A 27,904-nucleotide genomic window follows, 5' to 3' on the forward strand; every position below is an offset into this window, starting at 1 on the left:
AAAGCTTGCAGATTAAGTTATGACTATGGATAAGCTACTGATAACATTTACACACTCTCTAAAGTCTCCAGGAAGCAGCTAAACTCAAATTTAATAACATCAAATAATCTATAAACCTGGGAAGTGCAAACATTAAGGCAGTCTAGTGAAACAAAAAGGGAAAGTGTTATAATGTATAGAGCCAAAAGAAGGAAAACAATTTCTGGAGAATTAAAAAAAAAAAACAGAGTAGAAAGTGGGAATTTTTTAGTATGTTCAGCCTTCTTCAATGGAGTGGGGGCCAAGATTATGGCGCATAAATATTTTAGTTGGGTTAGCTTTTATAATTTTATTTTGAAAAGGGTCAAGTGATCCTGATGCTGCAGTTTAATAGTAATATTCCTTAAGACCATCTGACTATCTTAGCTGAGATTCTGTGTTCATCCACTTATCAGTTAGACTTCCTAGTACTCTGATATTAGGTGTGTGGAACCCTACCCACACTCCAAGGGTCCATTCAGCATAGCATATGTAATCTTTTAGATAGCATATAAATTGCCATCTAATTATAAATCATTCTCTTATGAATCATGGGACCTCAAGGTTGGAGGGTACTTGAAAGATGTTTAGTTAACCATCCACCTGGTGCTGAAATTCCCCCTATGAATTAGCTAGAGAGGGGTCATCCATCATTCCTTGAGCATTTCAAATAACAAGAAACTCATTACCTATTTGAACACCTGTGTTAGAAAGTTCTGCTTTATGTTGAACAAAACTGATAGTGCTTTACAACTTTCAGTCCTAGGTTGACTCCTTGGGCCCACACACAAAACAATCTAAACCTTCTCCAAATAACTATAGGTAAGCCTATGAACCTGGTAAACCTCTTTTTCCAGGCCAAATTCCATAAATTTCTTAACTCTTCTTCATATAGGGTGGTTTTAAAACACTACATCATCCTGGTCATCCTCCCCTGTACAGGCTTTACTTTCTCTTTTGAAGTGTGATTTTGGGCGTGGTCAAATGTTTTAGTAAAATTTGTGAAAGTAAGGTATTTCATCTCAAAGGATTAAGATAATCATCTCTTTTCACTCTAACTTTCCCTCTGTCACACTTTCCCTCACGTTGGCTGTTTCTGGAGTGGCTTTGTACATCTTTGGAATACAGTTAAAAAGAAGTTGCATTGGTGGTATATTTTGTTTTGGTTTAGAAGATATACTATATGGTTCATGGACACTTCCATGTATAGTTAACTGATTACTGACTGTCTTAATGCAAGAATGACTTCCAAAAATACTCATACCACCACTATGCCCATTTTGCCTGGCACTGTGACACTAAGCTACAGGTGGGTTAGGCAACTAGTGAAACTGTTATGTTATTTTTATGGATTTTGTTACATTCAAGATGTTTGTTAGCTTTTTAAAATGTAAAATGTGCTATGCACTGAACTGCACCCTTACAATGGGAACATAAATATAAATTTTGTTATATTAATTATATATCAATAAAGTAGCTAAAATGTGTTATGATTTCTTATTCTAAAGAAATATTCATTTTTGTGTGTAAAATAAGAACATGCAGCCAAGTAGCTACAAAAACAGCAAGCATTGTACTTGAGGGTGAAACGTTGCAGGACTCCCCCTTGTGATTAGATTATCACATTGTCTAGGACCTCTACTAGAACAGAAGTAGTAATAGTGTACATTTAGGCGAGCACTTTGGTTAAACATGGGCAATCCAAGGACCCAGCAATTCCATTCTGGATTATATGTTCTAGAGAAGCTGTGGCATATGTACATCATTCCATTAACATTGTTCCATCTTCATATCCATCAGTAGGAGACTGAATAAATCAATCACAGTTTATTCAGTGAAATATTATATAGCAGTGTAAATGAACTGTAGCTAAGTGCATCATCATGTGTGAATCTCAAAAACCCCAAATTGGGTGCTCTGCCTCTTTTGTTGTTTTTGAACCAAAGTATACATTTACACTTGTTAAATTGCTTCTTATTATATTTGGCCCTGCTTTTTGCTCATCCTTCCAGCCAGTCAAGGTCTCTCTAGCACCAGGTCACACTCCAGGGGACCTGGTACTCAAGTTTCTGAGCTAGCCAGGTTGATGTCCAAATTGCAGCTGGCAAAGGTGGCAGTTCTTCCAAAAGCCCACCTTGAAGCAGCTTCCCTAACACACATACACTTCCTGCTTCCTCAGGAGGTAATCTGTTGCCACCCCAGTCTTAGATCTCTCTTGTAAATCTCTTATCAAGGAAGACAATGCTTCACATTAGGTAATGTTGATAAAATGATGGAGAATGTTCTCAACCAAGAAGATTACCATTTCCTGAAAGGGAAAAAGCCCCAACAGGGAAAATCCCTGCAATTCTCATAGACAGGGCTATTCTACCTAAGCTGATAATGGTTCTGTCCAGGGAGAAAGGTGGAACACACTTATTCATTTCTAGAAGCTTTGTGGGCAGGTGTGTGACTTTCGACATCTTAAAGACTCATAGACACTGAGCTGCACAGAAGTCTCAACCTTCACGGATCTTGCCAGAATCCAGGTTGCTCAATCAGCCTTCTTACTTAGAGGGGGTCCAAACCACTTCTTGACTATGGGAAACTGGATGGTTAATTACTGGTTCTCAGCTTTGATTCTGGTAAGTGATGTTTCATTTCCTATGAGTTGGGAAGATCAACAGCAAGGAAACATCATGTTTGTTAACATTTGTAAAGTTCTTTGAAAGGGAAAGATTCCCAGCCAATTATTGGGCTTATCAAGGCCAGTTATTAGTAAAAACAAAATCCAACTCTAGGCCAGATGAGAGCACAGAGATAAATAATATGTAAGTGGTGATGTTGCCAAACTACCTGTATTTGGAATTTCTATCTATTTTCATTTTCTGTCTTCTCTTTTTCTCTCCCATCTCACTTAACCGATGCTCATGGCACATAGATTTCTCTCTATATTTCCAATACTGCTCACATCAAGATATCAAAAAAATCATTGATTGCTTGAGACGGCCATGATCTTAGAGACCATCTGGCTCAGCACCATATGGAAGCCACATATGTAATTTTTAAATCTTCTAGTAGCTACATCGAAAATTAATTTTAATAGTATATTTTATCAAATCCAATATATAAAAAATAGCATATTTTTTCAACATGAGATCTATGTTGAAAATATGAATGACATAATCACATTTTTTTATTCTTATGAAGTCTCTGAAACCTGATGAGTATTTTACACTTTTAGCACAATGTGGGGGTAGTGGCTATCTATTGTGTAGTACATATATATAAACCAACTCCCTGATTTTACATGGGAAAATAAGTCCCAGATGTCACACTAAATTCATTGCAGCGCTGCTACTTAAACCCATCTTCCCAACGTTCAGACGAGCACTCCTTCACCACATGATGTACATTCATTCAATCCCTTATCCCAACACAACTTTTCCCACTCTCGTTCTTCCATTTGTAAACCACCTCTGAGCCTGGGACTCCCTGTTTTGGCAGTTTATCCCATGAGTTATATTTTCAACTCTCAATACTCTGTTTAAGTCCTTTTGTACTATAACAGAAAGAGCACCAGTTTGGGAGACAGGGGATCTGGGAATTTATTTCAGTTCTGCTACTAACTGGCTGAACTTGATCAATTTATTTATCTTCTCTAGACTTCTGGTTCCTTGTTTGCGTGTGTGGGAATGGTGGTTAACGAAGTGACTGGATTAGATACAAATATAAGGACATTTCTAGCTCTAAAATCCTCTGTGTTTTTTTACCCATCTCTTATTTTTTTGTTGGAGTAGTTCATCACCCATGCTGGTGATTCACATTTAACTCCTTAGCTTTGAATTTCCACCCCCACCACTCCTGCTGGAGGCTCAGATTTCTTGCTATCTCTGACATATACTCCTAGGCATTCTTTTTTTAAAAAATAAAAATAAATTACTTAGGAGTGCAAGGGTAGTTCAGTGATAGAATTCTTGCCTGCCATGTGGGAAGAATTCTTGCCTGCCATGTGGGAAGAATTCTTGCCTGCCATGTGGGAGACCTGGGTTCAATTCCCGGCCCAGGCACTTCCCCCAAAACAAACAAACAAGCAAACAAACAAACAAGCAAGCAAACAAACAAGCAAAAACAAACTAACAAACAAGAATTCAATAAATGGTACTGCAATAATGGGATACTCACATGGAAAAAGAATGAAATGTGACCGCCACCATACAGCATACAAAAAATAAAAATAAAAATAGATTACTCAAAAACATTTTATTCTTTCCTCCCAGGTCTTCTATTCCACCTTCTCTTCCATTCATAGTAGAGGAATTATAGCTGTCACATTTATTCTTTGTTTCTTCATTTATTCACTTGTAACCACCTTTTAGGTGCAATAGCTTGAATGCCTTAGTACAGGAGTGGGCAAATGTTTTCTGTAAAGGGCTAGATAGTACATATTTTAGAGTTTGCAAACCATACGTCTCTCTCACAACTACTTAGCTCTGCTAATGTACCATGAAAACAGCCACAGACAGTACAGAAATGAATGGGCATGGCTAAGTTCTAATAAAACTTTATTAACACTGAGATTTGAATTTCATATAATTTTCATGTCATATAATTTTATACTTATGTTTTTTTCCAATCATTTTTAAATGAAAAATAAAAGGAATAACCATCTTTAGCTTGCAGGCTGTACAAAACCAGATGGCAAGCCAGATATGGCCCATGGGCTGCGGTTTGCTGACTCCTGATCTAATGATTAGTGTCTTGTGCATGTCTCAAGGTACTAATTCACTGAAGAAGTAAGTTAGATACTGGTGGGATCATGCTCATTTAAAATGAAAACAGATAAAATACAAAATATAAAAAATGGTGACACTATTTCCTATCCCTTATTGACTCTTCCCCACACCCAAATTTTGTTTTACTCCTTGCTTGTTTTTCTTTCATCCCAGTCGCTTGGTTGGGGCTGAATGTTACCCTGTTTGTATATGTCTTCCTGTCATATGAGAGGGCTGACAAGTACTACTACACAAGAGAAATCCTTGGAGTAAGTATCACAGTTGTGATGTAGAGAATCTCTGTGTTTTTCTTATCTCTGAAACTGGCTCTTTGTGACCAAATGCCCTGATTCCCTCTAGGACTAGGGTTAGGAAAAAATACAGGATTCCCAGTAAAATTTAAACTTCAGATAAACAATGGACTATTTCTTTGGTATCAGTACATTTTATGTATTGCATGGGGCATACTTATACTAAAAAATGATTCTTTTTTTTTTTACCTGACAACCTTATTTAGGGTACACTTCCCAGACGCAATAAAACAAGTACACAATAAAAAGAACTATTAAACAGCAGTTTTCAAGCTTGTTTCCACAGAAACTCAAGTGCCCCTACAAGATGTAAGGGAAAGGCTAACTGGGCATGCTCCTGTCCCTGCCTCTACTTCAACCAGAGCAGCTTTTGTCTGTCTTTTGGACTCGTGCTTACGATTTTAAGAAAGTGTTCAGTAATAAACAAAAACATCTAGAAAGCCACTACTGTGAACTAATCTTACACACAAAAATTACCTCTCTATTAAACAAGAGGGGAACTTCAGGGAGTCTGAGAGGTGGGTGCTGCTGCGGAACTAAAGGCCTGCAGGAAAGTGGGGTCAGATCAGGGAAAGGAAGTAGAGAAGGCTGCTGAAGTGAAGGATCAAGAACAAAAGAGTGTGTGAAAGGGTACGGGAAGGATATTTCCATAACACAGGGGTAAAAAAGACACTGTCTGTATGTTAGAACCTCACCTGCTCTTTGAGACCAAAGGAAGAAAGGTTTATTTTGTCTGGAAACTAATTTTCTTTAGCACATAATCTAAAAAAAAAATTCCATACCAAAAAATTGACTCATTTGTGTTTTTTTTGGTGTATAGTTCCATGAGATTTGATAAACACAAACACTGTAGCTATTGGCCTGGAAATTGCTTCTTACACTTACTGCATCTCAGATACTTTTCCATGTAAGTTCATAATAAGTGGTGTGCTGGCCAGCTTGTGATAGTCAAATGTACACATCTCTTTCTAAGCTTTCAGTGACAGTGAATGACATCAAGTTGGTATCTTGAAATCTGCCATGGTGGGAGCATTTACATCATGAAAATTAATAAATGCTACAAAGCAGGATTTCCTCCCCCTAAGAAAGCTGGTTGTTAAATATTTACCATCAGAGAACCACTGCCTAACCGTAACCCTGTTAAGAGTGCAGTCCATTGCATTGATGTGCCATATATTATTTAATCATTCCCTAGGATATTTCTTAAATTCATTCTCACTTTAGGAAAATACAGAGAGCAATTTGATTCATATGAGGAAGAACAAATCAGCAGCAGAGGAAGGAATTTAAATCCATAGTCAAAGAGTCATTAATGATAGCAGCAGTTCAATTGTAACATCAGTTCGTGCTGATGTTTAGAAATGAACATAAATTGGGTTATTTAAGTGTGCAGCAGTGGAGGAAAAGGATTTGCTCTAAAAAGAATTCATCCCTTGCACAATCACTACCACAAAATGGAAGAGAACAAATTCTGAGTAATTTTGGGAATCTAACATTACCATAATGTCAAAACAAGATAGGCACATACCAAGAAAAGGGAACTACAGAACAATATTACCTCATGAACATAGAAGGGAAAAAAATCCTCAAAATACCAACAAGTGGAGGCCAACAATATATTAAAATAATAATAGAGTTCTGGTTGAACAAAATGGCAATGTAAAATGCTCCAGTTTGCAGTTCCCTCATCTAAAAAAGAAGAAACAAAGAAAAGGAATTCATCCCATACAAACAGCCCCCACAGAATATGGAGCTGTGAAGTTGTAGTCCTGTATTTTCAATTCACTTGTCAATTTTAGCTTTTCAAAACCTCTGTGACTTCAGTAAGAAAGCAGTGGGAACCAAGATGGAAATGCAGGATCTCTGAGATAAGCAGAGAAAATTTACTCAGAAATGAGTTTTTAGTAAAACAGTCTGACTGTGACTCAGCAGAGGGAAAAAACACAGGTCATGTGGAAGAGCCAGAAATCAAAAACAGTTGGGCAGCTCTTATTCACTGCACAGTCTGACATTATAAGCTATTATGGATCAGGCAGCACTTGACCTGGCTTATTAAACTGATGAAACATTGTCCTGAGTTTAGCTTACATGGAAAAAAGTTTTTGTGCCTTAAAGAATATTGGAAAAAACTTGAGAAATTAATTCTACTGTTTACTCTTTTAGCAAGTCATTGACGGGCACACACTGTAAGGCTAACCAGTCAGCTGAAACTCAACAAATATTTCCTGGTTGCCACTGCTTCTACATGCTACTGCAATATTATCACACTCCTTATCTTGCATTCCAAATACATGGAGGAGACTCAGAAACCGGTTGTACAGAATTGAGGAGAGAAGTTGGATTTAGCCACCATGGAATTTAGCACACTCTGTTCAGTCTGTTTCTGGGCTAGTTACTTTGAAGCACTAACTCCTTTTCTGGCAGCTCCTTTCCTGGCAGCTTCTACTGCTGGATCAGGCTGATCTTGATCTATGCTACTTAGCCACCCAAGGAAACTTTGAAATTTTTGATCTTAGAATTTCGCTCTTCTGAAATCTTTATCTAGTTTAAAAATTTTTGATCTGAAGAGTTCATTAGTCTTGCTTAGGTGTTATTCAATTTAAAAAAATATCTTGGATGGGCCATGGTGGCTCAGCAGGCAGGATTCTTGCCTGCCATGTTGGAGACCCAGGTTCTATTCCTGGTGCCTGTTCATGCACTAAATATATATATATATAAGTGCTTAAATTTTAAAATTGTTTTCATTACACAATTAATGCATGCTTATAATTGCAAACATTTGAAAATACAGAAAAGAACAAGAACAAAATTGTCACCACCTGTATTCATACCTCTAAACATATAAGCTTAATTTAAAATGCAAATAAAAATAGAACTGATCCTTCAGTATGTTTTATGAATGACAAAACAATAAAATCCTAAGTGTATTCAACAAAAATACTCATTGTAAAATATTATATCCATAGAATGAATTTACCAACATGAGATTATTAAATCCTGCTACCTTTCATATAAATAAAAGTATTTCCCAAACCACCATCATGGGAATTTCTCCATTCAACATGAAGTTAAGCAAATTTTCTGTCTTTTGCAACAAAGAGCCTCGCCTGATTGTGCTTGTCACTGAGAAATAACAGAGTATGTTCCATGTAGCCCTGTCTATTTTCAGGTTTCAGACAAGTGGACTGGGCCAGTGCTTACTTGCTGGACAGTGAAATAAAGTAGCTGGTGGTCTTTTCTCCTCTCTGCTCTAGTCAGCGTTGGCTTGGGCCCAAGCCTCTGCTTGCTGCCTGAATTTTAACAGCATGCTGATCCTGCTTCCAGTGTGTCGCAATATGTTGTCCTTCCTGAGGGGCACCTACTCAGTGAGTCCCCACCACTCTTCTATGTCAACTTCCCATTAAAAGACCAAGACCACAGACTCCTCAGTAGGACAAGAATGGAAGCCAGGGGTCTCCTTTGGTAGCCAAGAGGGTGGGCCTGCTCTCTCTCTAAACGAACTCAGCAGGTGAGCTCCCTGCCCCTCCCACTACATGATATGACTCCCAGGAGTGTAAATCTCCCAGGCAACGTGGGACAGGACTCCAAGGATGAGCCTGGACCCAGCATTGAGAAAGCCTTCTTGGCCAAAAGGGGGAAGAGAGAAATGAGACAAAATAAAGTTTCAGGAGCTGAGAGATTTCAAACAGAGTTGAGAGGTTATTCTGGAGGTTATTCTTATGCATTATGTAGATATCTGTTTTTAGTTTATGGTGTATTGGAGTGGCTTGAGGAAAGTATTAGAAACTGTTGAGCTATATTCCAGTAGCCTTGATTCTTGAAGGCGAGTGTATAAAGATAAAACTTTTACAATGTGACTCTGTGATTGTGAAAACCTTGTGTCTGATATTCCTTTATCCAGGGTATGGACAGATTAGTAAAATATATGATAAGAAATAAACCAATAATAGGGGAAACAGAGGTTAAAAATAAATTGAGTAGATTGAAATACTAGTGGTCAACGAAGGGGAGTTTTTTCTTTTTATTTCTTTTTCTGGAGTGATGCAAATGTTCTAAAAATAATCATGGTGATGAATACACAACTGTGTGATGATAACCTGGGCCACTGAGTGTATATCATGAATGGGCTGTATGTGTGTGAAGAGTCCTCAGAAAAAGTATATTTTTAAAAAGGAGGGTGGGCCTGGGTATGTGGGTATTGGCATGATAGCGAATTTTTTTTCCATTCTACATATACAATCAGTAATTCTTAACATCATCACATAGTTGCATATTCATCATTTCTTAGAACATTTGCATCAATTTAGAAAAAGAAATAAAATGATAACAGAGAAAAAAGATTATAAATACCATACCCCTTACCCCTCACTTTCATTTACCACTAGCATTTCAAACTAAATTTATTTTAACATTTGTTCCCCCTATTATTTATTTTTATTACATATGTTCTACTCTTCTGCTGATATAGTAGCTAAAAGGAGCATCAGACACAAGGTTTTCACATTCGCAGAGTCTCATTGTGAAAGCTATATCATTGTTCAATCATCATCAAGAAACATGGCTACTGGAACACAGCTCTACATTTTCAGGCAGTTCCCTCCAGCCTCTCCACTACATCTTGAACAACAAGGTGATATCTACTTAAAGCATAAGAATCACCTCCAGGATAACCTCTCAACTCTGTTTGGAATCTCTCAGCCATTGACACTTAGTCTCATTTCACTCTTCCCCCTTTGGTCGAGAAGGTTCTCTCAATCCCTTGATGTTAATTCTCAGCTCATTCTAGGGTTTTTCTCAGTCTCTTGATGCTGAGTCTCAGCTCATTCCAGGATCTCTGTCCCACATTGCCAGGATGGTCCACACCCCTGGGAGTCATGTCCCACGCAGAGAGGGGAAGGGTGGTGAGACTGCTTGTTGTGTTGGCTGGGGAGAGAGGCCACATCTGAGCAACAAAAGAGGCTCTCTTGGGGGTGACTCTTAGGCCTAAATTTTAAGTAGACTTGACCTATCCTTTGTGGGGTTAAGTTTCATGTGAACAAACCCCAAGCCTGGGGGCTCAGCCTATAGCTTTGGTTGTCCACACTGCTTGTGAGAATATCAAGAATTCAACTTGGGGAAGTTGAATTTCTCCCCACTCTCACCATTCCCCGAAGGGGGCTTGCAAATACTTTTCCAGTCACTGATCAAATCACTCTGGGATTCATCGGGGCACCACTCTGGACAAACAAACAAAATCTCATGTGCTACCTGAGATTCCAAGTACTTATGACATTCAATCAAACTATCTACATGAGTTATATTAGGAAATGCTCTAGTCAAAATATAAATTTTGTAACAAATAAACATTTTTTGCTTTAGTCTCACACATAAGGTGACATTTTAAAGTATTAATTATCATCTATTTTCAACACCCTGCAATAATGACATTCCTTTGTTCTTCCTCAGGCAAAAACATTTCTTAAATTTGTACATTGTACATTTCACTATTATTATACACTCTAGGCATTCCTAGATTATACCATCTCGATCTTTACCATCTATCTTTCTTTCTGATTTCATTTATGTCCCCAGTCCTCCTCCCTCTATCATTCTCACATGCAGGTTCATTCAGTGTTTTAACATAATTACATTACTGTTAGTTAGTATTGTGCTGTCCATATCTGAGATTTTATATTCAGTCCTGTTGCACAATCTGTATCCCTTCAGCTCCAATCACCCAATATCTCACCCTATTTCTATCTCCTGATGGTCTCTGTTACCAAGGAAATATTCCAAGTTTATTCACTAACGTCAGTTCATGTCAGTGAGACCATACAGTATTTGTCCTTTTGTTTCTGGCTAATCACACTCAGCATAATGTCCTTAAGGTCTATTCATGTTGTTACATACTTCATAACTTTATTCTGTCTTACAGCTGCATAATATTCCATCTGATGTTTATGCCACAGTTTGTTTAGTCAACTGTCTGTTGATGGACATTTTGGCTGTTTCCATCACTTGGTAATTGTTAATAATGCTGCTATAAACATGTAAATGTCCATTTGTGTCCTTGGCCTCGTGACCTTTGAGTAGAGACAGCATATACATGGGTCCTGTTTTTTAAACCATTCTACCAGACTATGTCTTTTGATTGGAGAGTTAAATCCATTACCATTCAGTGTTATTACTGTATGGGTAGTACTTTCTTCTACTATTTTGCCTTCTGGATTTTATATGTCATATCTAATTTTCCTTCCTTTTACCTTTACTCATAGTCTTCCTTTCTACACTCTTCTCCACACCTCTCTCTTCTGTCTTCGTATCTGTCTCTAGTGTTCCCTTTAGTATTTCTTGCAGAGCTGGTCTCTTGGTCACAAATTCTCTCAGTGATTTTTTGTCTGAAAATGTTTTGATTTCTCCCTCATTTTTGAAGGACAATTTTGCTGGATATAGAATTCTTGGTTGGCAGTTTTTCTCTTTTAATAATTTAAATATATTATCCCACTGTCTTCTCGCCTCCATGGTTTCTGCTGAGAGATCTGCGCATAGTCTTATTGGGCTTCCCTTGTATGTGATGGATTGCTTTTCTCTTGCTGCTTTCAAGATCCTCTCTTTCTCTTTGACCTTGGACATTCTGATTATTAAATGTCTTGGAGTATGTCTATTTGGATCTGTTCTCTTTGGGGTACGCTGCACTTCTTGGATCTGTAATTTTAAGTCTTTCATAAGAGTTGGGAAATTTTCAGTGATAATTTCCTCCATTAGTTTTTCTCCTCCTTTTCCATTCTCTTCTCCTTCTGGGACACCCACAACACGTATATTCATGTGCTTCATATTGTCTTTCAATTCCCTGAGTTCCTGCTCATATTTTTCCATTTTTTTTTCCCTATAGTTTCTGTTTCTTGTTGGATTTCAGATGTTCTGTCCTCAGGTTCATTAATCCTATGTTCTGCCTCTCGAAATCTACCATTGTAGTTTTCCATTGTTTTTTTCATCTCTTCTACTGTGTCTTTCATTCCCATAAGTTCTGTGATTTGTTTTTTCAGACTTTCAGTTTCTTCTTTTTGTTCCTTCCTTGCCTTTTTTATATCCTCCTTCAATTCATTGATTTGGTTTTTGATGAGGTTTTCCATGTCTGTTCGTATATTCTGAATTAGTTGTTTCAGCTCCTGTATGTCATTTGAATTGTTGGTTTGTTCCTTTGACTGGGCCATATCTTCAATTTCCTTAGTGTGATTTGTTATTTTTTGCTGGTGTCTAGGCATTTAATTACCTTAATTAGTTTATTCTGGAGATTGCTTTCACTTCTTTTATCTAGGGTTTTCTTGCTGGATGAATTTGTTGTCTATCTGTTCTTTGACATTCTGTTCAGCTTTATCTGAACCTTTAGCTTAAGTTTTGTTTAACAGAGGAGAATTTTTCAGTTCTTGTTTTCTTGTTTCTTGCCCTGCTTGTGTGGTACCTTTCCCCCCCACACACTTAGGAGGGTCTGCTTAGATATTATAGACCCCAGCCAGATTTTCCCAGACCAAACTGGCCTCCTATCAGGAGGAAAGAGTCACCTGCATCAGTTTTCCCTGAGCATGAGACCCAGCAGGTTGAAAGACTTTCCTGTGAAGTCTCTGAACTCTGTTTTTCTTATCCTGCCCAGTATGTGGCACTTGTCTGACTGCAGGTCCCACCAGCATAAGATGATGTGGTACCTTTAACTTTGGCTGGGGGGTTGTTGGAGACAGAGGAGAGGTTGTAGGCTGGTTTTAATGGCTTCAAATTACCAAGCACTGGTGTCTGAATTCCTTGATGGAGGGATTCCACCTGGGTGGGCCTTCACCCCTCCCCTGGGGAAGGCACAGGCTCCAGATAAGCCCCCAAAAGAGCTCACTTGTGACTATGCCTGGGGCAGTTGCAGCCTGAAAAGTCCTGCCGCTGTATCCAGAGGCAGTCAAGCCTTTGTAGATACACAGCCACAAAAACCTGTTTCCTTCTTTTTTTTCCCCCTTTTTCTGTCAGTCCTGCCCCCTTGGTGCCGGGGTAAAAATGAGCAACCTCGCTTTGATCGGGTTCACCTAAGCTGGGGGCCTATTTTTAGTAGTCAGAATTTGTTAATTAGTTCCACAATTGGCGTTTGATTGTGCCCAGTCCCTGCTGCTGGTAAAATCCTTTCCTTTCCCCTCTGGGAAGTGGCCCGTGGGGGAGGGGCGCTGGCCGCCGCAGCTTTGGGAACTCACGGTTTTGGGGGGTGCTCTCAGCTGGTCCAGCTGGTCCAGACTGGGGTACGCTGTGTGTCTGGTCACTGACATGGCCCCAGAAGCTGTTCTGTACTGTTTCTGGTTATTTAGCAGTTGTTCTGGAGGATGAACTAAAACGTGCACGTTGTTAAGCCGCCATCTTGACCCGGAAGCTCTATGGCAGCATTCTTGATCTTATGTCTTTGTTGTTTCCAAATTGTGCCATCTGTGAAGGCTTGGAATGTGCCATCTTGGGAAGTTGTTTTCCTGGTCCTCTCTCCAAGTCCCTTTGGAATTCTTCTGCACCCCCTGCATGTGACTTTCGCCCTGTTTTGACTTTCATACTGGCGTAAATCACATCTCCTTTTCACCTCCTTTCACAGTTTCTGTATGTTGGAGTGTTGAATTTCAGGGCTAGAGTGTCTCAGGTGCCACACAGCTACCAAAGTTCCAGGGAACTTAGTCCCTATCAAATTGGCTTTGTTCTTAGCTCTAGTTGAACGGTGATCTCCTTTTTTTGGATTCCTTAATAATTGTTGTATGTGGCAATGCTGACTTTCAAAGATGCAGAACTCCTACTCTGGGTCCCAGGTGTCACAAACTCCTTTACAGTGAAGTTCAGTTCATCAAGGTCCATGCATATTTCACTTGTAACATACTTCCTCTTCTTAAATATGAATTTGAAGCTGAAGATTCTCTTTCAGCTGGGGAGGCAGACAGGAACATCAGCTAGCTTTCTCCCTTGGCTTCTTCATGAGGATTTGCCAGTGGCATTTTCCTTTTGCTTCTCTGTCATAGTTTGCTCATTCTACTGATGTGATGTTATCTTTAATTTTTATATTCATTACCAGTTTTCTTCTTGGACTGCTTGGAAAGGATTGTTGCCATCAACAAATGTCACCAAAAATGTGATTTTCTCAGTTTTTAAGATCTCTTCATTCTGATTGAGGTCACCAACTGCTGTGTCATGATAGTGAATTTTAAAAAGGTGGCTGGGGAACCCCTAACCATGATCACTATACATTGCAGTTTTGCAGGTGCATACTGAGAAAGCAACTGGATCACAACCTCACCTTCCACAAGTTGGTAGCATATATGATCTGCCTTTACACAGGTAACTAAAGCAAACCAGGAAGCTATAGGTGCCAGGGCCAGCAGACGCTGTGTTTCATTCATCCATGCATAGAGACATTCAAGAAATATTACTGAGCACCTAGACTATTTTCCAGGCACTGTTCTAGGTCTATTTTCATGGAGTTTACTCTCTGTTCCTTTGGGAATGGAGTGATTATATAAAAAAATTCTCAGATCTCTGCAATGAATTATTTATTGGGCTCCTTCGGTGGTCTCAGCATTTTGCTAGGCACTATATGTAGAGATTCTCCTTTTATAGTGGGATATTCCTGCCTTGGTGTTCTTGAGGCTTCTTTCATATAACAATTGGAGATGTCAGGATTTAAGGGGTGATTATGGTTGCTAAATCATTATATAGACATTCCTTTTTGCTTTCTGGTATATTGGAATAGACAGGAGGAAATACCTGAAATCTCTGAACTATAATGCCCAATAAATATCTGATAATGATTATTAAAGCTCTTATCCCATGCCTTTGTAATTGTAAGAGCTGTTACTTCTTTTATCAGGTCTTTTTCTCAAAGTAACTTGTAAGGGCAACCCCTAATGCTAATGAAGGAACTCGAGTCAGCCAGTAACTAGTTCCTGTCCCAGTTTCAATCCTGTATGTTTGTAAATCATTTCTGCTTCTACTGAAATAACTCTGTCTCCTTTCCTTTCCCTTTGCACTTTGAAACTGAAATGATAATTCTGTCCCCCTTTCTGCTTAAACTTACCATTTGGAATTGTAATGTCTTCATCTCCCCTTGTTAGAATCCATAAAAACCTTGAACCTCCTGAACTTGGATAGACAGATTTTGGGCTGCTAGGCCATCTGATCTCTTGCTTTGTGCCTAGCAATAAATTTTTTCTCTCTTTGAAACCCCGGTGTCTCAGAAATTGGTCATTTGAGCATATTAGGCAAAAGAATCCACCACCTTTGTTCAGTAACAATATTCCTTTCCATCTTTCCATTTAGCTATTCACATCATTGCACACCTGTTTAACTTTGAACGCTATAGTAGAAGCCAACAAGTCACAGATGGTTCCCTTGTCTCCATTCTCTCCAGCCTATCTTATCACGAGGAAGAAGGAGGTTCTTGGCTAAATCCCATCCAGCACCTAAACATGGTGAGTTGATTCAGTGGCAAGCACTGGGAGCTGGACCTGAACAACAAAATATCCTTGGTGGCCATTGTTTCAAGCTGACATTTCTCCTTTCCCCAGACAGTGGAGTATCTGACAATTAACAGCATTGCTGGTCTCACTGGAATGGTCATCACAACAGCCCTGGTTCTCATGGTGACTTCAGCTAAGGAGTTTATCCGGAGGAGTTATTTTGAGATCTTCTGGTATACACATCACCTTTTTATCATCTGCTTCATTGGTTTAGTGATTCATGGCATCGGGTAAGTTCCACCAACCCTCATTCACATGCCCCAGCCACTGGCTTTGCAAAATCTTTTGCTCCAGATTGTCCTCCTTTGGCTGTTTCAGTGGAATTGTCCAGGGTCAAACTGAGGAAAGTATGGATGAGAATCATCCTCACAAGTGTGCAGAGTCTTTTGGGAGGGGGGATGATCATGACTCCCAGTGCAAACGTCCCCAATTTGAAGTACTCCCCACTGAGGTAAGATGCCTATGGACTGGGACAGACTCTTGTTAGGAGCTGCTGCTGTTATTATTGCACTTATTATTACTATTATCATTAGCCATCCCATTTTGGAGTCCTATGGATAAGATCCACAAGGTTCTGGCCTTTAAGAAACTTCTATTGTCTTGGCAAAAGGCTATGGAATTGTCTTTAATAGGGGACCTTGAAGAGGAAGGACTGATGCTTGTTGCTTGCTCTGAGGCTTTCTCCAAAGAAAATAACGATAGCCCACATTTATTAATAGTGTGTTTACTATGAGCCATCCATGCTACATAATATGGATTACCTCATTTAACCTATTAGGTAGGTACTTTTGTTTCCATTTTAAGACAAAGGGACTAGGATTCAGAAATATTAAGTAAACTGTTGAGATTTCACAGCAAGTAAGTAGTGGACCTGGAATTCAAACCCAGGCCCTTCTGACTCTAAAGATTATGCTCTTGACCACTATACTGTCCCAAAGCTTAGCTGTGAAATTTCAGTCAAATTTTCTGTGTGGAGAAAAAGCATTCTTGAAGTGGGTTTTTGTTGATGTTATAAGAACATGTTTGGAAATTATTATTGGATAGTAAATGATTAGGAAACTGAGTCCCAGGGAACTCAAGGTGTGCCCCAGGGTAATTATCATAAATGTTATGGTTTACCTTAGTGTTCTAGTTTGCTAGCTGCCAGAATGCAATATACCAGGAATGGAATGGCTTTTTAAAAGGGGGATTTAATAAGTTGCTAGTTTACGCTTCTAAGGCTGAGAAAATGTCCCAATTAAAACAAGTCTATAGAAATGTCCAATCTAAGGCATCCAGGAAAAGATACCTTGGTTCAAGAAGGCCGATGGAGTTCAACGTTTCCCTCTCAGCTGGAAGGGCACATGGCAAACCTGGTGGCATCTGCTGGCTTTCTCGTGGCTCTAAAGAAAGGGACTCTCTCCAAAATGTTTCCTTTTAAAGGATTAATGGGTGGAGTCACAACTCCATGGAAACTAGCTGATCAAAAGTTACCACCCACAATTGGATAGGTCACATCTCCATGGGAACAATCAAAATGCCCCCTGTCAGCAATACTGAATGAGGATTAAAGGACATGGCTTTTCTGGGGTCCACCACAGATTCAAACTGGCACATTTAGCTTGCTTATAAACTATATAAAGTTGAGGAATACATGGAAGGGGAAGGTTGGTTTGTGGTGTTTCAAAGTGTTCTGAGAAGAATTGTCTCTAAATCAGATGCAGAAGTAAAAGCAATAGCTCAGTCTTCTTCTAGAAAGGAAAGAATATCTTTTTAAAAATCCCCTAAAGTTGCCATTTCAAAACAGTGGGAAAAAATCATATTATTCAATACATTTTAAAACAATTGCATAACCACCTAGACAAAGATAGCTGTACCTTTATTTCACATCTTACTAAAATATGAATCAAAGATTCATGGATCAAGGCTTTAAATGTTAAAAAAAAAGCAACAACCATAAAATCACTCTAAGATCACATGGGGAAAAATGGTTTACTAATATTGGAGTGGGGAGACATTTCTAAATAAATAAAAGATTGATTCATTTGAATGTAGATATAGACATGGATATATAATTTTACATGGCAAAAAATACTCTTCATAAATAAAAAGAAAAGACAACCTTTGCTTTTCACTGTATACCTTTTTGTAGTTATGAGTTTTGTAACGTGTGCATGTATTACCTATTTTAAGAGTAATTTTAAAAGGACATTCCTGGCATAGGTTCTTCTTACTAAGTAGAAAAAGCATTTAAAATGCACAGACCCTGAACTCATTTCCTAATATATAAATAAGTCTTACAATTCATAAGAAAAAGCCTAACAACCTGATATAAAAAAGATGTAGAAGATATTAACAGAATGATCACAGAAATAGAAATATATGTTAATCTCAAATATATATATATTATGCTTAATGTTATTCATAATGGAAAAAATGCAGAATAAAACTACAGTAAGATGCACTCCCCTCCTTTTTTAACCTAACGGATTAGCAATGATTAAAAGTGTGCTAAAACACTGTGTTGGCAGGAGCATGAGGAAGTGCCCACATGCATTGTTGGCGAGAGTGTAAGCTGTATAACTCCTTGTAAAGGGTGATTTGGCAATCTGTATCAAAGTTTACAATTCTACTTCCAGGAGTTTATTTTACAAATATATTTGCTTATGTGTTAAATAACATGTATAAGTTTGTTCACTGAAGTATTGCTTGATAGAATAGAAGATTGGAAACAAGTGTCCATCAATAGGGAACCAGTTAAATTATGGGACTTTTACAAACTAGACTACTACTACTACTTTGCAGCCATTAAAAAGAATGAGACAGCTCTATAGGTACTAATGTGGGCTGGTCTCTAAGATGTTAAATGAATAAAGGTAAGTTCAGGGTAGTGTGTATAATCTGCTACCATTTACGTTAAAACAATCATTTACTGCATGTTCTGTAAGATTCACAAGTTAATGACTGATTACCTCTGGGGAGGGGAACTCTGGGGAGCTCAGAGACAGAGACAGAAAGGAGATTTGCTTTTCACTGTATACCTTTTTGTAGTTATGAGTTTTGTAACGTGTACATGTATTACCTATTTTAAGAGTAATTTTAAAAGGACATTCCTGGCATAGGTTGATAGCACATTTCATTTCTAAAACCATAGAAAATTATAAGATTTAACCTGACACCTGTTTCATTTGACCAGTAGGACAAGAGGATATTAAAGACAGGAAATCATAAAGCTTGATCAGCCCCTTACTGGCTAAAGAAGTTAATACCCTGTCTTATTTTGCTCATCAGCTTCTATCTTTTACCTGTCTATTATGGAGATAAGTTATGTTTGGTCTATTTGGAGGTATTCTTAAAACTCAGGCGTTGTTTTGCTTGGTTCCTTAATACAGGGTATTAAGTATTAGGAACATCTGTCTTGCCATCTGTTTGAATGTACTGGTTTGTTTCTTCCATAAGCATGAAAAAAAAATACTCTCTCCACATAACCTCCATTTTTAAAGTATAAAAAATAATACATGTTCAGTGTAGAAAGTTTGGAAAATGCAGAAGGATATTTAAAAGAAAATAAAAGTCACACAGAGTACTATCATCTAGAGGTGTAATTATTCTTTCCCTTAATATATATTATGGATACATTCCTCTGTTGTCAAATAGTATTCTGAAACATATTTTAAAACAGTTGCATGATATCCCATTTCTTGTCATGTTTTTCTTAGTAAACAATGTGGCTATTACTATATTCACAATAACACTTTGTGCACAACCTTAGTTATTTTCTTATGATCCATTCCCTGGAAGTGAAATTCCTGGGTCAGAAAGAAGGGATGCTTTCAAAGCTGTTGAGATGTATTGCCAAATTGCTTTCTGGGAAGATGTTACCAATTTGCAATTCCACCAGCTGTGCATGTGAAAGTGCTCATTTCCCTGCATTCCAGTTAATGCTGGGCACTATTGTTTAGAATTGTTTTCCGATTTAAGAAGCTAAATATGCTTCCTTCTTTTAAAATTCATTTCTCTGATTACTTCAGAGGCCAATTTTTTTTCCACACTGTTATTGGCCATTTCTTAAAATATGTTTTTTTCGTATCTTCTATGAAACATAGAACATTCTTGCCCCTTTCCTCCCTAGAGATGCCCAAAGAAGTTATTTACCTGAAATAGCATAAGAAACCTCATTCCACCCAGTTCTAAGCATCATGCTTGAGCAACTGTGAAAAAAGGACATGATGTAGCATTGCTAGGATATACATTTTTGCTAGCACCTCTGTATATGGAAGCAACCTGATAAGTGCCATGTTTTATATATTGTTGATACCAATAGTATCAGCTACATACTTTTCATTTTCTGTTGGTTTGTTGTTTCTAGTTGCCTAATTCTATTTCACATCTGCTTTCTCCATCAGTTTTTCAAATTGAACGCGTTGCCCTGGAAGACCATCTTAGATTCTTTTTTTTTCGTTAATGGAATTTTATTGAGATATATTCACACAACATGAAATCCATCCAAAGTATACAATCAGTGGCTCACAGTATCATCACATAATTGTGCATTCAACACTACAATCAATTTTAGTCTTAAATTTAAAGTATTTAAGTAAATTTTAAGTATATATGTATGTGTGTTTGTATAATTATCAGGTACTTTTCTTTTGCTTCCTGGCCAAACCTATAAATTTCCAGGAAATGATCTGCTTTATGAGTAACAGATTAGCAAGCAAAACCTTTGTAGTTTATTTGTTTCAATTTCCATCCCCAAGATGTGATGAAATTAATGGCTTATTAATGATACGCCTCAGAGATCTCAATAAATATTTATTGAATGGAGGAATGAACTGCTGCACAAATAAATACTATGCAAGTGATTAATGTGCCAAGTGATGATTTTGTAAACGTGTTACCTCCTTCTTTACCCGTCTCTGTGTAGTCTTGGAAGTGGATCCTTGCACGGGTGTCCTTTATATCTTTGAAAGGATCCTCCAGTTTTATCGCTCCCAGCAGAATGTTGTGATTACCAAGGTAAGGAATATGCACTTTCCTCTTGCTGTGACAGGAGTTCTGTACTACCTGGTAATAGAAGTAAATTGCCATGTTGTCACCCTGAAGGAAAACAAGAAAGTTCCTCCAGCACTAGACAGAGCTGTGGGAAGAAGGTGTTTGGTAGAGATCATCACGTGATTAGTCTATGTCAGAGGCTGCAAACAGGTGGCCTGGGTCAGATTTAACTCTCAGACATATTTTGTTTGGCCTACACAATATTTAAAACATTGAATTCAGTGTCAGTCAGTATTAAATATCTGGTGGCTTGCACATTAACAAAAAAAAGGCATTTCTGGTTTCTCTTGAAGAATCAGGAAGCTTTTAACACTGAGTTGCATTTCCCTATCACAACCATTGTTTCGAGTTAAGTAACTACTGCTCCCTTTAGAAAGGTCTTGTGCTTGCAGCTTACCATAGTCACCGATCTGCCAGTTTTACTCATTTTCTCTATCTGTCTGCCCCTGTAGCACCATGAGTTTGTCTCCTTTGGTCTATGTGTTTCATTCACAGGTTGTCATGCACCCATCCAAAGTTCTGGAATTGCAGATGAACAAGCGTGGCTTCAGCACGGAAGTGGGACAGTATATTTTTGTTAATTGTCCCTCAATCTCTCTCCTGGAGTGGCATTCCTTTACTCTGACCTCTGCTGCAGAGGAAGATTTCTTCTCCATTCACATCCGGGCAGCAGGGGACTGGTTAGAAAATCTCATAAGGGCTTTTGACCAGCATTCACCGTTTCCCAGGTAGGGCTTTGAAACCAACAAGAAACCCAGACCAGGATGCAAACAGGTAGAAAAGAGAAAGAAATTCCTCACAAACTTTAAGTCTGGTACAATAGTATAATAGGATATGATTAAATAAACATAGAAATCAGCTGTGGGAAGAGTATGTGTCTGGGAGGATGTTTGAGCTTGGAGTAGAGGTGAGACATCACTTGCTCATTATTTTCTGTCTTGTGCCAGGATTGAGGTGGATGGCCCCTTTGGCACAGCCAGTGAGGATGTTTTCCAGTACGAAGTGGCTATGTTGGTTGGAATGGGAATTGGGGTCACCCCCTTTGCTTCTATCTTGAAATCCATCTGGTACAAATTCCGGCATGCAGACCACAACCTCAAAACACAAATGGTACACTCCTGCGTGCCACTTTTTATCTGTCCTGGAGTGACAGGTCTCTTGCCTTCATGAGCTAAGCTCTTTGCAATTTATAAGGGAGTAAACTCTCTCTGGAGTTAAGAGAGTGAGTGATCACTTCTCTCTTCCAGAGAATCAGCTTCTACAGACGCATCTTAAAAGTAGGGTCTTTATTTTCAATTTGGAGTTTAAAATCACCCTGATAATCAATCATGACCTTGCAGGTCTCTTTCCATAAGGGAAGTTGTCAGAACTATGAACACTCATGCTGCCTTACTTTGGTCTGCTGCTTTGTAGATGTGATTTGTCAGGTCATCCTTAGACTTGATCTGCAAATTCAGACTAGATATATAATCATGTCTTCATAATGCACATTGCAAAGGGCACCTGATAAAGCTGTATTCTCTCTTACTGATTCCAGGTCTATTTCTACTGGATCTGCAGGGAGACAGGTGCCTTTGCCTGGTTCAGTGATCTTTTAGCTTCCCTGGAACAGGAGATGGAGAAATCAGGCAAAGTGGGCTTTCTAAACTACCGTCTGTTCCTCACTGGATGGGATAGCAACATCGTGAGTTCAAACAACACATTAATCCCCTTGTTAGATGTAAGATGAATGACAGACAAATGATAGTGTATGCTGATTGAAAATCATTGCTTCTTATGATTTCCTACCTGCCCTAACCCTTAAACCCAAGCTTAAAAGTGGCTGAAGAAAGATGCAGCTACAGGACCTGCTTCTTTTAACTTCTTATTTATCTAACTCCAGGCCGGTCATGCAGCATTAAACTTTGACAACGTCACTGACATCTTGACAGGCCTGAAACAGAAAACATTCTTTGGGAGACCAATGTGGGACAACGAGTTTTCTACAATAGTTAATGCCCACCCCAAGTAAGTATTATCTCCTCTAGCTAGTTGGGTTTATAGAATTAGGGTTTAGGAAAGGTATCAGGGCATGCTGAACACTCATGGGTAAAGATCTCTGGAGCAGAAACTATTTTTACCACTCTTAGATTCCTGACTAACACAGAGGAAATTTCATCTGAGGTTTTAAGCAAAATAAGGATCAAGATCTTGTGTTTGATGAAAGGTGTTTGCTGCTCCAGCAAGTCCCCATTCAAACACTGAGTCAGGGACACTCAGTTCTGATTCTACCAAACAAAATAGAGAACAGAAGCAATTCAAATGCATTTTTTTCACCTTAATTGACCTCTACCTAAAGTAAAAGAAGTTTGGATTGTATTATCTGGTTAACTGATGTCATGACCTCAGTCTTTCTGGAGGGGTTTTGAAACATGCTAGAGCATACAGGAAAACCACCAAGCACCAACTATGAAACCAGTCATTCCAGTGGAGAGAAGATTAAGCTAATTGTGTTAAACTCCCAGAACAAGCTGGCAGGTGAAGATCAGTTCAGTTCCACAAACATTATTTGTTACCTTCTGTGAGCCTGGCATTCACTATTCTAGAAGCTTTGGAAGAGGTTGAAAGAGAAATTATGGTTCCTGTCTCCCAAGGAGCACAAATTTTAATAAGAGACGCATACAATAAACTCAAAGCAGAATATGATGCAACCTATGAATCAGGTATATGGATCTGGAAAGGCTTCAGGAAGGCAATGGAGAGAGCACTTAGTGACTTCAATTTCAGATGATCCTGGGTTCTAATGACAGTTCTGATACTTTCCAGTACCCGGACTTTGAGCTAGAAAGCTCTCTGAGCTTCAGATTTTCCATTTGTTAAATGGGGATTATATTTTTATGCTCTACTCATCTGCAGTGTTGTTGTGAAAATTAAGGAAGACAATGTGTGAAAAGTGCTCTGTAAATTCAAAAGCAGCATCTAAGCAAAAGATACTATATTAATCTTCCTATTATTTGAGCTGAACATAGTTCAAGCTGTGAGAGTGGATGAGCTTGCTAGGACAGATTGGCAGAGGACAGAATATTAAGGAATGCCTACATTATGTGGGAAGGGAGAAATATAAACCAGAGAACAAGGAGGAGAACCTGGAGAAGTGGTGTTTCAGAAACCAAGGGAAGAAGTTTTAGGGAGGCATGGTCAAGAGTGTTGGAGGAGTGCTAAGGCCCAGGAAATGCTTGTACAGCTTAAGGGCAACAGAAACATATTTATAGATACAGCAGAAGCCAATAGATAGGAATAAAATAAAGATAAGAAAAAGAAGAGAGGACTAGAAGAAGAAGAATTAAAGATGGAAAATAACAAGGGATGGAGAAATTGGAACACTCCTACATTGCTTGTGGGAATGTGGAATGGAGCAGGGAATTTGAAAAATGCTTTGGCAGTTCCTTAAACTGTTACACACAGAATAATCAAATGACCCAGCAATTCCACTCTTTGGTATATACCCAAGAGAAATGAAAGCATATGTCCATGCAAAAACTTATACACTAATGTTCATAGCAGTATTATTCATACTGACCAAAACATGGAAAGAACACAAATGCCCATTGACTATAGAATGGATAAACAAAATGTGATATATACACACAATGGAATATTATTCAGCTTTAAAACAGAAATGAAGTACTGATAAATGCTACAACATGGATGAACCTCTAACATATTATGCTAAGTGAAAAAATCAAACATAAAAAGCCACATATTGTATGATTCCATTCATATGAAAAGTTCAAAATAGGCAAATCTAGAGTGCCAGAAAGTAGATTCATGATTGTCTAGGGTTGGTGGGGGGGTGGTTGGGGAGGAAATGGGGCATAACTGCTAATGTTTTCGGATTTCTTTTTGGGATGATGAAAATGTTCTGGAATTAGTGGTGGTGGTTGCAAAACTTTGTGGCTGTTGTAAAAAGTACTGATTGTGCACTTTAAAAGGGTGAATGATATAGCATGTGAATTATTTTCCAATTAAATAAAAGAAAAGGAAAGACAGGGTGAGACCCAGAAAGATTAGCTTTGGCAAGAAAGAACACTACTTCTTCATACCTCTTCAGTGTGAAGAATTTTTCATTGGGAATAAGCTCACAGTGGATGGCTTTAATGGCAGGTAACAGTATGCACTTGCGATTTGTCAAGTGTTTTTCTAATTTCTTTACAAGTTTTCATTTAATCTCCAAAATTACCCTATGTGTTAAGCGACATTTTTAAACTTTTTTTTTACTGTGAAATATAACATATATACAAAGAAATAATACATTTAAAAAGTACATTTTAACAACTAGCTATAGAACAGATTTCAAAATTTGGAAAGCGGCAGACCCACACTTTCTGAGGGCCTACACAGTGGCCCAGCTCTGTTCAAATGTAACCTTGGGGGACACTGGGAAGACTGCCTTTTTTGGTTCCACCCTCTCCAAATATTGCGGCCACACTCAGGTTCTCTGCCATCTCCTGGGCATATGCTCAACCACCCCAGAACAATAGGGTGGCAACCAGGCTCTCACTAATCCCCAACTAATGTGTTTTAACCTCTCCAAGGCCTAAGGTGGCACAACTCTTCCTAAGTAATGAAGTGGAAGGCTGTGGTATGTGACATTTTAATCCCCATTTTACAGGCAGCAAAACTGAAACAGAAAGGTTAAGAAACCTGCTTAAAATCATGCAGGTGGAATAATTGTCAGAACTGGATTGGCTCAAGAGGTTAGCACATAACCACTTCACTATACTATGCCTCTTGACTCTATATTCTTTAACTAGACAAGGGCTGAGAACATGTTTGACACCTGTGAGCAGAGAAGGTTAGAAAACTACCACGGATAATGTAGGAGAGAGTCAACAACTGATTTTTTTTCTTTCTAAATGTTCTTTATTGTGAAATATAACATATATGTAAAGAAAAGAAAGAAAAAGCAATAATTTTCAAACAGATTTCAGAGTTTGTTATGGGTTGCCATCACACTATTTCAGATTTTTCCTTCTAGCTGCTCCAAAATACTAGAGGCTAGAAGAAATATCAATATAGTGATTCAGCAGTCATACTCATTTGTTAAATCTTATTTTCTTTGTTATAACTCTTCCTTCTCCTCTTTGATACTTCTCCCAATCTTTAGGAAACTTAAGGCAATGCCTGTTATGACTTTTTCATATTGAGAAGGAATGTCTACACTAAAGGATGGGGGATTTGTAATTAGTTGATAATCCTGGAGAGGCTGGTCCCTCTGGGTTTCAGGATTTACTTGGCCTAGTAACCCTCTGGAAGTTATAGGTTCGAGGAAAGCAAACTTAGTGCATGAAACTTCTATAGAGTCTCAGTTCAAGTCCTGGGTGTAATTAAGAGTTAATAGGAGTGATGTTGATTGGGGTGTAGCAAATCATGGTAATTAGCACTAACTGAAGCTTGCGTAAGAGTAGTCTCCAGAATAGCTTCTTGACTCTATTTGATCTCTCTTAGTCACTGACGCCTTACTTTATTACACTTCTTTTTTCCCTTTTGGTCAGGAAGGTGTTGTCAATCCCATGGTGCCAGAACCAGATTCATCCCCAGGAGTCACATCCCACCTTGTCAGGGAGACTTTCACCCCTGAATAGCAATGTCCCATGTAAGGTGGAGGGTAACAATTTTCCTTGCAGAGTTGGGCTTAAATAGAGAGAGGCCACATCTGAGCAACAAGCGATTTCCTGGAAGCAACTCTTATGCCTCGTTATAGGTAGTCTTAGCTTCTCCACTACAGAAATAAGTTTCATAATGGCAAGCCTCAAAATCAAGGGCTTGGCCTATTTTGGGGGGAGTCCCCAATGGTTGAGGGGTTACCCAGGGCTTCCCAGATAGGAAAGTTTATTAGTTCCATATATATATTTTCCTTTGGCCCCTCAAGGGACTATCAGCCCACCAAACTGTGAGATGCATATGAGTATTATATTAAGCTATACAGAATTACAAGGCCTAGTTCCTATTCTGGACTCTAGGAGTTTGGGTTGTTTAAATGAGCTATCCAGATAGGTTGACTTAGATTGTGTGTTAAAGAAAATTTAGGTTCTAGACATAATAAAATCTCTGCCTTTGGTCTCATACAGTAGGTGAAGGTCTAGGGTACATATACTATCATCTTTTACCTTATATTCTGATTTATCTTAGTCCCAGCCATATGGGCTTCATTTTTTTCCCCCCCGACATGGGCAGGCACCGGAAATCGAACCTGGGTCTCCAGCATGGTGGCAAGAACTCTACCTGCTGAGCCACTGTGACCCACCCCATATTGGCTTCATTTTCATCTCTAATTAAGGCCTTATCTCTTTTTTGGTTACTTTAACTGTTATTGTATATAGCTATACTAACTTGCAGCACTGCAACACTATTTCTGGGTCTTGGGTATCATAGAGTTACTCAAAGTTCCAAGGAAATACTAGCTGATACACATACAGCTCGGTGTCGCAGAATCTAGAAATACACTTACTTCAGACTAAATCTAGGCTCCAATTTTCTGTCAAGTATTTTCTGAAAGAGAAACTTAGCATATTTGTTCTTTAGTTTCTAAACACAGCATATTATCCTCAAGGTTTATTCAGTTCATTGTGTGCCTCTCCACGTCCTTCCATTTTGTAGCTGCACCATATTCCATCATATAAATATATCAGTTTGCCTTTCTGTTTCTTATTGTACCCTTCAGCTCCCTTCATCTAATGGGCATCATGGATAATGTCCAAAATAAACAGACCTTGTCTTACAGTATTCTCACTTGGTTGTACAATCAGCAGCACTCTTAATTTTCGACAATTTTCACTGATCCATAGAGACAAAGAATCAATAAACACAGCCTCACCAAATATCAAATCCAAACTACCACTTATTACTTGCCCCTCCCCCCAGTTAGTTGCCCCTGGTAGTGCTGCGGTACTGCTGATGTCTTCCGGTTAACTATTATAGGCCATAACATGCAATTTTAGTTTTCCCCTATACCCTTCTATTGACTCTAATAACTCAATTTTTATTCAACGTTGTTGGGCACAGTAGAGGCCTAGTAGATTTGTATCACACCCAATTGTCAGTTTATTCTCAGTATAAACATTCAGCCCTTACTATTCCAGCTCTTACTATTCTATTTCTGCAGATCTGTGGTAGGAGTTTTTCTATGCGGTCCTCAGTCTTTGGCAAAGAGCCTGAGCAAATGCTGTCCCCAGTACTCCAGTCTAGATCCTCGGAAGGTTCAATTCTACTTCAACAAAGAAAAATTTTGAAACTCAGGGATAAGGAA

At 38.5% G+C, this 27,904-nt stretch overlaps 1 protein-coding gene across 1 annotated transcript; it reads left to right on the top strand.

Moving 5' to 3' along the window:
- Window positions 1-2,597: 2,597 nt before the first annotated feature.
- NOX1 (NADPH oxidase 1) lies at window positions 2,598-27,887 on the top strand. The gene is given in 14 exon segments (XM_077146875.1): window positions 2,598-2,646; window positions 4,947-5,041; window positions 8,338-8,448; window positions 14,320-14,404; window positions 15,383-15,534; window positions 15,631-15,812; window positions 15,901-16,033; window positions 20,489-20,513; window positions 20,516-20,580; window positions 21,112-21,344; window positions 21,564-21,726; window positions 22,154-22,300; window positions 22,499-22,623; window positions 27,761-27,887. Coding segments are annotated over 14 exon segments (1,692 nt in total).
- The last annotated feature ends 17 nt before the right edge of the window (window positions 27,888-27,904 follow it).

Source organism: Tamandua tetradactyla, chromosome X (genome assembly GCF_023851605.1).
Source record: "Tamandua tetradactyla isolate mTamTet1 chromosome X, mTamTet1.pri, whole genome shotgun sequence".
Taxonomy (NCBI): domain Eukaryota; kingdom Metazoa; phylum Chordata; class Mammalia; order Pilosa; family Myrmecophagidae; genus Tamandua; species Tamandua tetradactyla.